The sequence below is a fragment of the Loxodonta africana genome, chromosome 13 (genome assembly GCF_030014295.1).
Source record: "Loxodonta africana isolate mLoxAfr1 chromosome 13, mLoxAfr1.hap2, whole genome shotgun sequence".
NCBI lineage: Eukaryota > Metazoa > Chordata > Mammalia > Proboscidea > Elephantidae > Loxodonta > Loxodonta africana.
Window position 1 is genome coordinate 50,537,561 of NC_087354.1, and position 15,120 is coordinate 50,552,680.

The 15,120-nt window shown below is 53.3% G+C and overlaps 1 protein-coding gene across 1 annotated transcript in view; it reads left to right on the forward strand.

The window, feature by feature from the left end:
* Positions 1-15,120, forward strand: part of IGDCC3 (immunoglobulin superfamily DCC subclass member 3) — a 40,675-nt gene that overhangs the window by 21,366 nt on the left and 4,189 nt on the right. The window contains exons 3-6 of the mRNA XM_023558382.2: positions 11,527-11,671; positions 12,035-12,165; positions 13,033-13,170; positions 14,412-14,570. Of these exons, the coding sequence (XP_023414150.2) occupies positions 11,527-11,671; positions 12,035-12,165; positions 13,033-13,170; positions 14,412-14,570 (573 nt within the window). The remainder of the gene's footprint in view (positions 1-11,526; positions 11,672-12,034; positions 12,166-13,032; positions 13,171-14,411; positions 14,571-15,120) is intronic.

Here is a 15,120-nt window from a genome sequence, read left to right on the forward strand (position 1 = left end):
CTTTGAGTCCCAGGAGTCAAAGGGCCAAGGAGGGAAGGAGGAGGAGGAGCGAGGGGGATGGGAGCTTGACACAAAGCACTGACCTCTGAGGAGTGGAGCAGATGGTCCCACTTACTCCGGCCGCCGCGAGCCAGCGGCTCTCAGGGCCCCAGGCTCGGGTCCCTGACCCCGCCCGCCACCCGAATGCCTCAACTGGGGCCCCGCGGGGGCTGGGCCCCCACATGCTCCTCCACCCGCACTGCTGCCCACTCCGCCCTTCTGGCATTGCAGTCAGACTGCCTGGGCCAGCCGGCTTGAGCAAGGTCTGGTGGAGTGGGCCAGGCTAAGAATTTGCCCCTGTCTCATTTTCATGTCTGAGTCCTAGGGAAGATTGGAGCCCTCAAGAATCAGCCAGCCTAGGGGCTCCCAATGCTGCCTGTGCCCATGGGTGTGGTGACAGACGCCTTAAAACACGCACACATACACATTCCTGGGTGGCAAGACAGACCAGTGATTCTGCATCTCTGGCAGTGGGGTCCAGAAATCGGCATTGTTACCAATCACCCTAGGTTATTCTGATACACAGCAAAGTCTGAGAACCACTGGTTTCCTCCAACTTCATTTTCATTAAGGAAATTGAGACTCAGGAAGAGGAAGTGACTTGCCCAAAGATGGCCATGGAGTTGTGGCAGGGTGGGGAGTTGCATGAAGGAGAAGATGTTGGAGAATGCCCTGCAGGAGCGTATAACCCTAAAAAGTCAGCATTAAGGAAACAGTTTATGAGGTCTCATTATGTACCTAGTATTGTTGTAGGTGCAGATAGAAAGCTAAATTAATCTTTCTCTGCCTCAAGGGGCTCATAGGCTAGTAGGCAGAACAATGTGTGAACCACTGACTAATACTTGGTCTGATAAAAACTAGGAGAGAGGCCTAGAGGGGCAACATGTTAGAGGTAGGTATTAATTCTGCCTGGTTTGGGTAATGTGGAGGATGGGGGTGCTGGTAGAGAAGGAGGCTAAAAGAGTTGCAGACAGATTGTACAGCAGCAGCAAAGGGATGGAAAGGTGAACAACTCTGTGTACAGGGAAGGCAAACTGTCGAGCATGATTGAAGTATGAATCATGTGGAAACAGAATTATTTGGCATCTGAGGCTGGAAAGATGAAACGGGATCCAATAATTAAAACCCTGAATGCCTTCCCAAGGAGGGTAACCTTGTTTCAAGGCATTGGAAAACCATCAAATTAATGACCAGATTGGATATTCTGGAGGGTAATTATGGCTTCAGGATGAAAGATGAGAGCGAGAACTGGAAGTGGGAAGGCTGGAGAAGGGAAGCTATTACTGAAATAGTTGGGAGTGATGAGATCAAGGGGATGGAAAAGAGGGAATGGACCAGGATTTGGTGTCCAATTAGCTGTGGGAGAGAGGGGGAAGGATGGGACCTTGATTCCTGGTTGATAGCTTGAGCACTTGGTGCATAATGAAGCTGTTAATAAGAGACATAGAAAGAAGATCTAGGTTAGGGGCAGGCGTGGTGGTTCCTTTGAATTTATGGGAAGCCTTTCAAAATTGCTCTACAGAAGATGTGTCTTGAAAGAAGTACAACCAGAATGCTCCTTCGAAGCAAGGATGGCGAGACTGCGTCTTACATACTTTGGACATGGAGAAGGACATGATGCTTGGTAAAGTAGAGGGTCAGCGAAAGGGAGGAGAACCCTCAACGAGATGGACTGACACAGTGGCTGCAACAATGGGCTCAAGCATAGCATCGATTGTGAGCATGGCGCAGGATGGGGCAGCGTTTCTTTCTGTGGTACATAGAGTCGCTATGAGTCGAAACCAACTCAACAGCACCTAACAACAACATACGGAAGATGGGAGCCCTGGTGGCATAGTGGTTGAGAGCTCGGCTGCTAACCAAAAGGTTGCCAGTTCGAATCCATCACCCATTCTTTGGAAACCCTATGGAGCATGTCTGCTCTGTCCTATAGTGTCGTTGTGAGTCAGAATCAACTCAACCGGTTTGTTTTGGTTTTGGTTATACAGAAGATGGTTCCTAGGGCTTTAGGAGACCTCTGACCCCTAGAGAACAGCAATGGAGTTCCCCAAATAAGTCTACATCCAAGCCCCATAACCAGTTGCCATTACGTCGATTCTGGCTCATAGCAACCCCAGGTGTTGCAAAGTAGAACTGCACTCCATAGGGTTTTCATAGCTGTGACCTTTTGGAAGCAGATCGCCAGGCCTTTCTTAGGAGGTGCTCCAGGTGGGTTTGAACAGCCAGCCTTTCCATTAGCAGCTGAGCACTTAACTGTTTGCTTCACCCAGACTCCATACTAGCCAAGAAACTCTATGGTCCTTCCATGGAATGTAGACCTCCCTTTCCCAAAACAGATAAGGTTTATTGTGGACAGTTGTCGGGTTCGAGAGGCTGCAGGCCTTGATCTCTTGTGGTCAAGTGTTGAGCCACCAGAGAATCACGTACAGCAGAGCAACATGTACCAGGGGATACAAATGCAGGATGGGATCAGGGTTAGAGAGTAGGAGAGAGTCCTTCCATGGGATGGAAAAGGACCACTTTACCCAGTGTTCTTCTAGAATTTTTTCTCTCTATTGTGGTAAATATATACATAACAAAACATTTGACATTTCAACAATCCTCATGTGTACGGTTCAGTGACATTAATTATGTTCGTCACGTTGTTCAACCATCACCTTTATCCATTCCCAACTTTTCCCATCATATTCTGTTGGTAATGACCTTGAAGATTATATTGTCCACCCTGCCCTACTCCGACTTTACAGATGAGAAAACCAAGGTTGGAATTGAAAGGCCACAGGAATCTTGTGACAGAGCCAGGCATGACCCAGGTTACCTTGCTGTTACACAGCCCCCACTGTATTAATCCCTACAAATCCTAATATATGGCTCTGGAAATTTTGGAGAAGTATCTGTTTTTGTTGAGTTGTCCTTGTGGTCATGTGAAAACAATTTACTTAATAGCTCCAGCCTGGGCCCCCTAACCAGACACCCTTCCGGGAGGTGACGGAAATCTGGTATCCTGACCAGAATTATGAAGTTAAGGATATTGTGGGAGTGGGTAGGTTTACATAAGGAAGTCTGCTGACCCTGACATGGGCAGAGACAGGCAGTCTGAGGAAAGGGGCTCTGCCGGGCCTGGACATTTTCAAGGCCGAAGCAAAGAGGAATTCCCAAGTTGACTCCCAGCCCCTAACCCTGAACCCTGGGCTGGCATTTGGAAGCCGGTGTGCCTCAAAGGTTGCAGCTGGATAAGACTTTATAACTTGTCAGCTCAACTCCCCCATTTTACAGAGAAGGAAACAGAGACCCAAAGACGGGCTTTGACTTAACCAAAACTACACATTCAGTTATGAGAAGAGCTAAGTCGTGGTCCCCGGCCACCTCTCCTTTTATCACTTCTACCTCACTCCTCCCTATTCCCTCTCCACCCCACTTACCCCACAAAGCCACTAGCATTTCACAATGTTTTGTCCCCCCAAAACCAGGAAAAGGAATTACTTCTGTTTTATAAATGAACATGCTAGCCTGTGGAGTGGCTCTGAGGTCCCCCACTTGAGGCGCTCGCCATAGGTCTGATTTCCTGGAGGATGGAGTTGAAAGTGCCCAGCAAGAGCCATCCCAGAACAACCATCTTGGTTGTCTGTTTACTTATGTTAATAGGACCAGGAAGCATGCATGGGCACATTAGTGGGGCCCTGGTAGTGCAGTAGTTAAAGCACTCAGCTGCAAACCAAAAGGCTGGTGGTTTGAATCCTCCAGCCCCTTTCCTCCCTTCCGCCTTCCCTGAATGCAGTGGGCACATGCCACCTCCCTTCTGCCACCTAAGGCAGGCCTGCAGCCTGTTCCCCCCCAGGCACACTTCACACCCCCCATGGAAGCCTCAGCAGGGGTGGGGGCCTCATGGCTTGATCTGGTGGAGGAACTGGAGTCCCTGAATTATGGGGCCCAGTGGTTAACAGCAGGGCTTTGAGAGGTTTTACTCTCCTTGGGTTGTAAAAGCCCAGCCCAGAGGCCGCAGAGAGCCCCTGTGGCTCCTGCAGCCATGCCTTGGGCTTTACAGTCCATTGGAAGCAAGACCAGCCATAAAGGTAGATGCTCAATTGGTCCTACAGCAGGCCAACAGCTGGATGCGGGACTTTCCCAAGCTGAATCCGGTCCCCCCACTGCCCCTGACTCCCCCCCATCCAGGCCCCCATTTGTCAGAGGTGGCTGCAGAGAGGAGAGAGACATGGATTTATGGCTGCTGACTTGAAAGACAAAGTTGCCCTTTGTGTTAGCATTGGGGCCGGGGGAGTGGAGAGCTGGTGGTGGGGTGGGAGGGTGGGAGGGAGGGGCTGGGATTCGGGGCCCAAGGCAGGGGTGGGGGTGGGGGTCTTCAGGAAGCCAAGGAGGCAGACAAAGGGATCCGGAGGCTTCTCAGAGCAGAGTCACCAGGCAAAGGCTCAGATGAAACAATCGCCCCCAGTGAGGCCTCTGAGCCATCCCAGTCTGCTGAGGTTGTTTGTAAATGCCAGACACCCCGTCCACCCACACCCATTTCCAAACCCAGACCTGTCTTCACTCTGGTAGAATATCCCACGTGGCCCCCTACCCTTCTCTTCAAAACTCTTTGGATTCAGAACCTTAATTCAACTCTGAAACCCTTCTTTGGAGGCTCAGTGAAGTACATAATGGTCTTCCAAATTCATGTTTTCCCACCACAAATGATGACAGCCAATCACCGTGGGATTCTTCCCTAGTAGAACCAAAGTCAGGGGCAAGGTAGAGTCTTGGATCAGGGACACAGGGACAGAATGTTGGGGAAGGTGAGCCTGGGTCAGAACCCTGATGACAAAGCTTATATACCCTACCGGGAGCACAAGTCACCAGCCTCCACAGGTTCTCTGCCACCACCTCTCTCTTTCCACAGACTTGAAATGGGACATTGACTTGGGAGTTTAAAGAGCATGTGAGCAGGATGTGGTTGGCCTTCTTACCCTGTGATACCCCCAGTGGTTTTGCCTGGTGGGTCTTGGTGGAGGCAAGGGCAGTCTGGTGCCTGAGTTGGACAGGTGTTTTAACTACACCTCGGAGAGCTACATCCAACCCTCGGAATGAGCCTGGCCAATAAAGACATGAGTTTACAGGCTTCGTAAACATTTTACTAGAGAAATCAAGGCCTCAATTACCCAGTGGCCTCTTCCAACTGACAGCTGTCTATTGAGGCCATTATGAAGCCTCCAGGCAGAAGTAAGAAGAGAGAAGAGCTGAATTTTAACTTATATACGGCTGCCCCTTCTCTTCCCTCAGCCCCCATTATTCAGGTCTTGCAAATTCTGTCTTTATTCACATCTCCAGAGGGCTCCAGGCTCTGCCCCTAACTGAGCCTCACTCTCTCTGAGGGAGAAGACCCTTGGAAAAGACACCAGCTCTTCCACCACCTCTCAGCTCCCTTTCAACTCCAGATCCTACTATTTTTCTTCAACGATAGCTAGCAAAGACTGTGCCAGGCACTTTACAACTACATCTTATTGAATCTTCCAAGTGCAACAGGCCTAGAGACGTGGGCTATTGTTGTCCCTACTTTCTAAGTGAGAAACTAGAGGTCCTGAGAGGCTAAGTAACCTGCCCAAGGTCACACAGCTACTAATTGGTGGTGGTGTTGGGATTTGAACCTAGCTCTGTCTGATTCTAGAGGCTGTACCGCCAATGTCTTTACTATAGCACTACCTCAAAAACTTCTTAGCAAGGACTTCCCCACTAGGAGCGGCAATCTTCCATTGTGAGGCCTTCTCTGCCAGGCAGTGTGGCTGCACTAGGATTCGGTCAAATGTGGGCCTTGTCGTATGCCTGGGAGTCCCAGTACCCAAGAGAGTGGGAGTGGGCAGGGGCAAGGCCAGGCTATTGATCAAGATGGGGGTGAAGACGGGGAGCTGCCACAGAGGAGAGGTCCTCTGCAGTAGAGCAGCTGGAGACAGGGAGCAGGAGACAAGGCAGCTGGGGCCTGAGGCCTTGCCTTGGGTCTGGGACTAGCGTTGTCCAGTAGAATTTTTTGTGATGAGGGCAATGTTTTGTCCAAACTAGCCACTAGCCTCTTGTGGCTATTGAGCACTTGAAATGTGTCTAGTGAGTCTGAGGAACTGAATTTGTTGTTGTCGAGAATATATACAGCAGAACATATACTAATTCAGCAGTTTCTTCCAGCCCAATTCAGTGACATTGATTACAGTCTCCGAGTTGTACAACCATTCTCACGTCCTTTTGAAATGGAATTTTCTGTGTGTGTGTGTTTTAGGTGAAAGTTTATAGCGCAAATTAGTTTCTCATTCAAAAATTTATACTCAAATTGTTTTTCAGCATTGGTTGCAATCCCCACAATGTGTCAGCACTCTCCCCATTTCCCTTTCCTCCCCGGGTTCCCCATGTCCCTTCCTCCAGTTCCTATCCCTTCCTGCCTGCTTATTCTAGCTTTTGGGCAGGCATTGCCCATTTGGTCTTCTATACTTGAATGAACTAAGAACCACGTGGAAATGAATTTTTAATTGTATTTCCTTTAAATTAATTTAAATGGCCACATGTGGCCAGTGGCTACTGTCTTGGATAACAGGGTTGTGCTCACTACAGCTGGTGGCTGAAACTTGCTTTTGTGATAGACGGCCCTGTGGGCTCAGGCCACCACTTCTAGGTGCCACCTTGTAAGGGGGGCCTTGCCCACCTGGAGCTTGGAGGGTCTCCAGGCTCCAGGCATCTGAAGATTATTTCACATCACAAGTAGCTGAAGGAGTTAGGCGTGGTTCACCTCAGAACATGTGTCTAAGGGGGCGACCTCAGACGTTAAGTATTTGAGGGCTCTTGTATGATGAACAAAGGTCACACACTGCCCAATAGAAATATGCTGCCCGACAGAAATATGATGCAAGCCACATGGGTAATTTCATGTTTTCTAGCAGTCACATTAAAAATAAAAAAGAAGTAAACAGGTGAAGTGAATTTTAATCATACATTTTATTTTATCCAATATATCTTAATTTATCATTTTAATCTATAATTATTATTTTAAAAATTATGAAAGAACTCCTTTACATTCTTTTTCTGGGGGGAACTAAGTCTTTGATATCTAAAATATTATTTCAACTTGGAATCAATATTAAAAAATTATTAATGAACTACATTCTATTCTTTTGTTTTTTAATACCAGGTCTTTGAGAGCTGGTGTGTATCTCAAGTGCTTGATATCTGGCCACTATTCACATTTCAAGTGCTTAATAACTGGCTAGTGTATTAGACCGTGTGGTTCTAGAGGGGAAATGCTGGGGCCAGTGATAGAAGCTTATGGAAGAATGTTATAATCCTCTGAGCTGTCCAAAGAAAGGCTGGGCACCCAGGAGGCTGAGTGTCCCTGGTCCCTGGTGGGAAAGGATGCAAGGAGGGGGCTGGCGCCAGACGGCCTTTGACAGTCGGTGGTTCCATGGTGGCTCCTCTTGAGTGGCTGTGTGAGGTGGAGACAGTCAGTGCCCAAACCCCAGTGCCTCAGGCTTTTGCAAAGGCTGTGTTCAGGCTCCCCATCCAGACCTGACCATGGACTTTCTGCCATCGCACACCAGATGGGAATCTGGTTGTAGCCAAAGCTCAGAGGCCTGGGCCTGGAGGGCTCTGCAGCTTCCTTCCCAGCACTCTGCCTCATCGCCTGCTGTACCGCCCCCCTACCCCCCACCCCCCACCCCCCAACCCCCGGCCTCCCCCTGGAGCCTGTCTAATCAGATCCAGGCCTGACCTCACTAGAGGTCCTGAACCTGGAGGAAAGCGCCCCCTCCCCTCCCTGAGCTGCCCTGGGTCTGGCTCTCAGGAGACCCCTCCCCTCAGGGTGATTTATAGGGGCATCCAGGAGCCATTTCCTGCCTGTTTCTGCTCCCTTCCTGCATGTGGAAGCTGGGCTTGCCCTCTGCACCGCTGTCTCTCCCCACAGCCTGCCTGTGCCCTGGGTCAGGGCAAGGAGCCTCTGGGAGATTCCTTCCCAGATTGCTTGGGGACAAAGGTGGTTTCTTCTTTTCTCCAGAACTTCCCCCAAGCAGGCTCTTGTCTTTCCTACCCCTCTCTCTGGCCTTCACTCCTGGATGGCCTCCCTCTGCCCATTCGCCTCTCCCGTCACCCTGCTTGAAGTGAGGGCCCCAAAATTGCCCCCACCAGCTCAACAGGTGTCAGTAGGGACATAAAGCATAAACAGCACAAGCCACAGCACCGCCTTGCTGTCCACCAGCCACAGACGCAGTACCATCACCACCAGCCACAATGTCTACAGCTACAGCAGCAATTCGTCTGCACTGTCATCACCCACACAGTGGCCTCCAGTGAATGATGACTTGTCCAGGACCTCGGGTGCCCAGAGGTTCACATGCAACCAAGAGACACACAATGAGGGGCAGACCTCCCCACTCCCCCCCAATGTGACCTGTGAGCACATGCCAAGGACAGACTTATGAAGCAAACATGTCCTACCCTCAGAGATTTGGAGGGGGTCTAAGTGGCCCCCAGATCCTTTCTCCCCTGATGTTCTGAAGGAAAAATACTGTTGTCTATGAACCAGGAATGAGTGGAAGTTCCCAAGAGTCCCCAGCTATGCCCACTCATAGATGGTGGATCCAGACAAGGGCCTGTCTAGGAAGGCGTGTGGAGAGTCAGAGCTGGAAAGCCCTGAAGAGTGAGTAGCTGGTCCACACCCTTCATTTTATGGATGAGAAGACTTGTGTTTCCAGACACTGCGTGGCTTACCTGATGGATATGCAGGGCTGGCCAAGGGTTGGGTGGGGTGTGAGGAGGGGGAGGGGAGAAGGAGCCTGAGATACAGAGAGCCTCACCCTCCTATTGCACCCACGTCCCCTGGACCACACCCATGCAGCCAGCTGGGCTCTGAGGGGCAGGGTCGGGGAACCAGAGAAATTTCCGCATCCCTGGGGCTCATTATCCCCCCTGCAACTTGCAACACTACCCCAACGCCTGACCATCTTCCTGATGTGCAGCTGGCTCTGGGGTGACCTGCACCTGGAGAGTGAAAGATTGGCTGGAGATTGAAGAGACATCCTAGCAGAGGGCCTGGGGCATGGCATTCCTGACTCAGGGCCAGTAGAGCCACCAACTGGGCTCAGGCCTCAGTCTCCCCTTCATAAGATGAAGTGGCAGGCTTTAGATTAGTGGTCTTGAAGCACTTTTAAAAGCAGCAAAATCTACCCTTCAGATCAAATGTTCGGCAGAACCACAGTGAAGTAAAGCTGATAGGGAGGTACCCAGAGGTGCTGCTCTATTGGAGGAGGGCAGCTCGTCTGCATCTGAGGGGCCCCAGGGGCCCTTAGGACTCCCCTCCGTGCACTGCAGAGATTTTCAGCCAGGCTCCTCACCTCCTCACCGCTTCCCATTGATCCTACTGTAACATCACATTCAACCCACGTGGTGGTGGTTTAGTTCTGGGGTGAGAAAGAGGGCTGGACAGGCGAGGCCAACCTTTCTCCATCCCCAGCACCCTTATATGAAGCAGTCCCCTGCCTTGTAGCTTTCCCCAGGGCCAGCTCCTAGCTCGAGGCGCCTCCAGGGAGCCCAGAATGGGGGCTAGATGCACAAAAGGATTCGGTGCCTTAATGAGGAGGCATCTGTAGTCAGCAGAGCCCTTAGTCCCCGCCCCAGTCCCTGGGGGGTTGCGAGCTCCTCTCCAGCTGGAGCAAGGAGTGGGCAGGCAGCTCCCCAGTTCCCCAATGGCCGCGGCCCCAGGGGGCACAGCCTGCTTACCCACCGAGGAGCCTGGGTGACTTCTCCAATGCCCAGACCCTCATCTACCCCTGCCCTCCTAGAGGCTGAGGCCTGGAGGCAGGAGAAGGGCCCCAGCAGGGCCTCGGCCCCCTCCCCCGAGCCTGGGCCGATCTGCAGGCTCTTGGCCAAACTCAGCCTTTGGCCTGAGACAAGCAGACTGACCTCACCGGCTCCCCGGGGACCCTCACACTGAGCCTGATGGGGGCACCAGCTGGGGCACTTGCCTCCGCCTCCAGCCCCCAGGGCCCCAAAGCACGGTTTGTGAGAGCCATACCTACCGGGGGACTTTCGTGATGGATTACCCACACAGTACCAGATTCGTAGGGCAGCCCCAGGAGCTGGCAGGTACACACACCATCCACAGCCAGACGTGGACACTCGGACCACAAACACGGAGACACAGCCCATCTTCCTGGCAAACACACAGCCTTGCACACACGTACAAAGAGGCACATACACCCATCAGCCGCACTCCCCGGAGGCCCTTAAAGAGAGGAGGCAGGGCGGGGGATTTTTATGAATGTTTATATTTAATGAACCACATGCAAATGAGATGGGGAACATGCCACAAAAGAGTTGGCCCCCAGCGGCTCTGGGTAGAAGGGCACAAGGCACTGCCTTGGGGGCTGCCTTGGAGTCCAGGCAGGCGTGTTGAGGGGGCCCGAGACTGGGCGTGGGGGCCAGGGGTGGGCTGCTCCCCCACACCCAGGAGCCTGAGCTTGGAGGAGCCCAGCAGTCCTGCTCCTGTAGGGGGGTTACCCTCAGGGAGGGGAGCAACTGTCCCAGTTGATGGAGTGCCTGTGGGGAGGGGCTGCCTGCCAGGACAGATGGTGAACGCCTTCCCGCACTTGAAGCAAAGTGGATTTTAATGAAATCGAAGCCCTGGTGCTGAAGCTGGGAACCGGCATGGGAGCGGCCCACTCCCCAGGCCTTACAGGGTGGGGCCTGGGGACAGGAGGAAATAGGGGTGCCCGGGTACACTTAACCAGCCAAAAGCAGGGGCATGGTGGAGAGTGTCCACCACAGCCCCTCTGCACAGGCCTCTTTGGACCAGAGTTCAGAGGGTTAGATCAGATCCCCAAAAGGTGGGGAAGGGCCCTGAATATTTATGACACATTGAAATGCAGATTGGTAGCTCTGACAGTCTTCTGAGAGGCTTGTCACCTTGGATGGATACACCACCCTCTTGGGGTACATCGAGAAACTGCAGAAGTGGGAGGCGGTGAGGAAGGGCTAACAAGTCACTGGGCTCTGGTAACCAGCGGTCTGGCCACCAGTGTCCTGCTGGGTGAAGTTGGACTTCAGTTTCCAATTCGGTAAAACATGGAGCATAATATTTAGGCCTTCCATAACTTGAAGTGAGTTTATGAAGAAAAAAACTGAAACCAGCTGAAAAAGTGGGAAACAAGAGTAGGGCTTCCTTTGACTGTACTTCACGGATTAGCTTTGGGGGACTGATGGCTCCCAGCAAAGCCTCCAGCAGCTCAGAATTTCCTTGTTAGAGGTTTATCATCCAGGAATTTTTCCAGACTTTTCTCAGCCTGTCGCAATCCAGCCTATACCACCTTTCAGGAGGAGATGTTTCAGGGGGTAAGTGGTCCTGTGTCCCCCAAGCAGTCATCCCAGGCCACCCATCTGTGACCCAGCTGCACCCTGCCCTCGCCCATCCTCTGCGCCTCCCTCGCTGGGCAGGATGCCTCTCCAGTGCTTCCTTTCTTCCGCCAGCCATGTCGGACTTCCACGTGCATCCCCAAGCCACTATGGGGGAGGAAGGCGGCGTGGCCCGCTTCCAGTGCCAAATCCATGGGCTTCCCGAACCCCTGATCACGTGGGAGAAGAACCGAGTCCCCGTTGACACGGACAATGAGAGGTGAGTCAGGTGGGAAAGGTGGAGCGTGGCTAGGCCGAGGAGGAGGACTGGCTTCAGCTCTGAGAACTGGAGCTGGTGTCCTTGGGAGCTGAGACACGGGTGTTTCTGGAATTGTAGCCGGGAGTTGGCACCCTTGAGATTTGCCAAGCCCAGACTCCATGCTCATGGATGTGTCTGTGCGAAGGACCAGCTGGAATGGAGGAGGGTGTGTCCTCGGCGGGAGTCCCTGGGTGTGTCTATGATGAGGACTGGGGCCTTGGGGCAGGCCCGGGTCCTGGGCTGGGTCTGAGATGATTAGAGTTTCTGTGGCTGATGGTATCACAGGCTGTGCTGGCAACCGACTGTGCCCCTTCCCCACAACAGGTACACATTGCTGCCCAAGGGGGTCCTGCAGATCACAGGGCTTCGGGCTGAGGACAGTGGCATCTTCCACTGTGTGGCCTCCAACATCGCCAGTGTCCGAGTCAGCCACGGGGCCAGGCTCACAGTGTCAGGTGAGGGTCATTTGTCCTGCCCCGTTCTACCCACCCACCTCAGCCACCCCCCTGGGCCTCCTAACTTCTCCCCACCCTCGAATCTGGCTTCTGGCAACTTGTCAGCCAAGTGCACGAAGCTGTGTGCGCCTCACAGTGAGGGTCCCAGGCCACAGTCACAGTCCTTGGTTCAGTTCTCCCCAGGGAAGCCACCCTCTGCTTACCCCGGGGCTTTCCTCATTGCTGCTGTTGAAAGGTGCTGTAGAGTCAATTCTGACTCATAGTGACCCTATAGGACAAAGTAGAACTGCTCCATAGGGCTTCCAAGGAGCAGATGGTGGATTCCAACTGCTGATCTTTTGGTTAGCAACTGTGCTTTTAACCACAGTGCCACTCCCGATAAAAGGGGCCCTGGTGGCCCTGGTGGTGCAGTGGCTAAGCATGTGGCTGCTAAATAAAAGGTCAGCAGTTTGAATCTACCAGCTGCACCTTGGAAACCCTATGGGGTAGCTCTACTCTGTCCTATAGGGTCGCTATGAGTTGGAATCGACTCAACGGGAACAAGAAATTTTTTGGTGGCACAATGGTTAAGTGCTGCTAACCAAAATGTTAGCAGCTCAAAGCTCCTCAGGAAAACAATCTGGTGATCTGCTCCCATAAAGATTACAGCCTGGGAAACCCTATGGGGCAGTTCAACTCGAGGGCACTGAATAACAACAGAGGCCCTGAAGGGCACGGAGCTGAGGGGTGGGTGTGAGAACCAGCTGTGGTGCCTGACATCACCAGGCCTGGTTTCTGGGCTGGTGTTTGTCTGCAACCCCATGCCGTGGGTTGTGGGTGCAGTGAAGGGTGGTAAGGCTCCCAGCTGAAATGAAGAAACTCCTCCAGGCTCGGGCTCCAGGGCCTACAAGGAGCCGACCATCCTCGTGGGGCCTGAGAACCTCACCCTAACAGTGCACCAGACGGCAGTGCTTGAGTGTGTCGCCACGGGCAACCCGCGCCCCATCGTGTCCTGGAGCCGCCTGGGTAAGCCTTACCCCATGGTGCCTGCCTCTCCCACCCCTGTCCCACCCCCTGGGAGGGCCGTCTCATCACCCAGCTCTGGGGAGACTTTGAATCCTGTTTGTTCTCCATGGGAGTCTGTTCTCTCTGCAGGCCTGGGAGGGGATAAGTTTCCCCGCTACTCAGCAGGACCCGGGGGCCCCGCCTGCCCACTAAATTCTCCCTCCCCCTGTGGAGAGGACTTAGCTCCCTGGGTTACCTTGCCCAGGCCCAGCAGTCCTGCTCTGCCCGCCTTCCCCCTCCCAGCCCCCTCATCCTCGCACCAGGCTCCCCAGAACCTGTCTGCAGCTTCCAGCACCCAGTCTGTCTCCCTTCCGGCCACCCTGCCCTCTATACCTGGCCATACCCCCCAGCTGTGCAATCCCCCAGCCCCTCAAGGTCTCAGCTAGTTGTCAAAGCCTCCCTCTGGGCCCCCCCAATCTCTGCCCTAGCCCTCTAAGTTCCCCAGCCTAAATCCCCAAGCAGCTGAAGGAGAAAAATGAAAGGGTGCAGATGGGCCCCCATTGTCCGAGTGGAAAGGTCACTCCGGGGAAGGAAACTCTTGGGGAGGGCAGTTGCATTCACAAGGAGACTGTGCCACATTGTAGCAGCTGAGTGATCAGTGAACGAGGGGGCAGCAGGCGGGATAATGGAGTACATTTCACCACTTCAGGTCCTGAATGGGGAGCTGTCTCCTTGTATTCGAACAGTGCTAATCTGATTCTGGGGCAGAGGGGAAGAGGGGATGGCGCCCAGGTCCCTGGGAGAGGTTGGGACGAGTGACGGCTAGGCACCACAAGTGAGATGTGTCAAGTGGGAAAGAATGGCTTGGTGGTCTAACAAGTTTGGGAGACAAAGTTAGCCAGGTCTGTTTCCTACGGGCCTTCTCAGAGCCTTTATGTGAACGGACACTGTGACAGTCTAGGAGTAGGATGGATATTTGACAGACAAACCAGGTTGGGAAATGTTGATCTAATCCATTCTGATAGAAAACTGAGGGGAAGGGACTTGAAGGTCACTGATAAGTCGGGGACAGTGCCAGCATGGGGACCCAGGTCTTTGGCTGCCCTCTGCCACCTCCACGGCACAGCAATGGTGGCAAAGGAGGTGTGGAGTCCAAGATCAGGGGCCCCTGGGAGTTTGGTGCAGCAGTGAACAGTCTGGAATGTTTTGGAATGTTCTTCAGATCTGTCTGACCCTCTCTCATTTCCCCCCTTTCTCCCTAGATGGCCGACCCATTGGGGTGGAGGGCATCCAGGTGCTGGGCACCGGGAACCTCATCATCTCGGACGTGACCGTCCAGCACTCAGGTGTTTACGTCTGTGCAGCCAATAGGCCCGGAACGCGGGTGAGGAGGACGGCGCAGGGCCGACTGGTGGTGCAAGGTACGGTCCACCCACCCCAATAGAGGGAGGCAAGGGGCTTCCATGCAGCCTCTTCCTCTAGCCCCATTTCTTGTCTCATCAATATTCCTGGCCGAGCCCAGCGCTAGTACATTGCTTGCCTTACTCACCCTATCCCTAGCCCCCATCCTCTCCTCTCCCTGACCCTTCTCAGGCCCCCAGGCCTGCCAAAGCCAGCTCTCTCCCCAGGAATGTGTGTTGGGGATGGGAAGACTTCTGGGTCCTCTGACCCCTGCGCACCCCTCCAGGTGCTGTTCCCACCCCCACCCCGCTGAGTCATTTCCACTTTATAGTCTCAGGTGAGTCGCTCACACACGTGTCCCTCCCCACAGGTGCTGTTTACATTCACATGTGTGGCACTTCCACACTCACACCTGCCTGTTTGGCATTTTCACACTTGCGTACCCCAGCTCTCCGCCTCCCACGAATAGGAGTCAACCTCAGCTCTGTCCATGCACCCTGGCTCCGCAGGTGGCCTCTGCCACTGATCAGGGCATCCAGGCCATCCTTCTGGCCCTGGGCTCCACTGCCC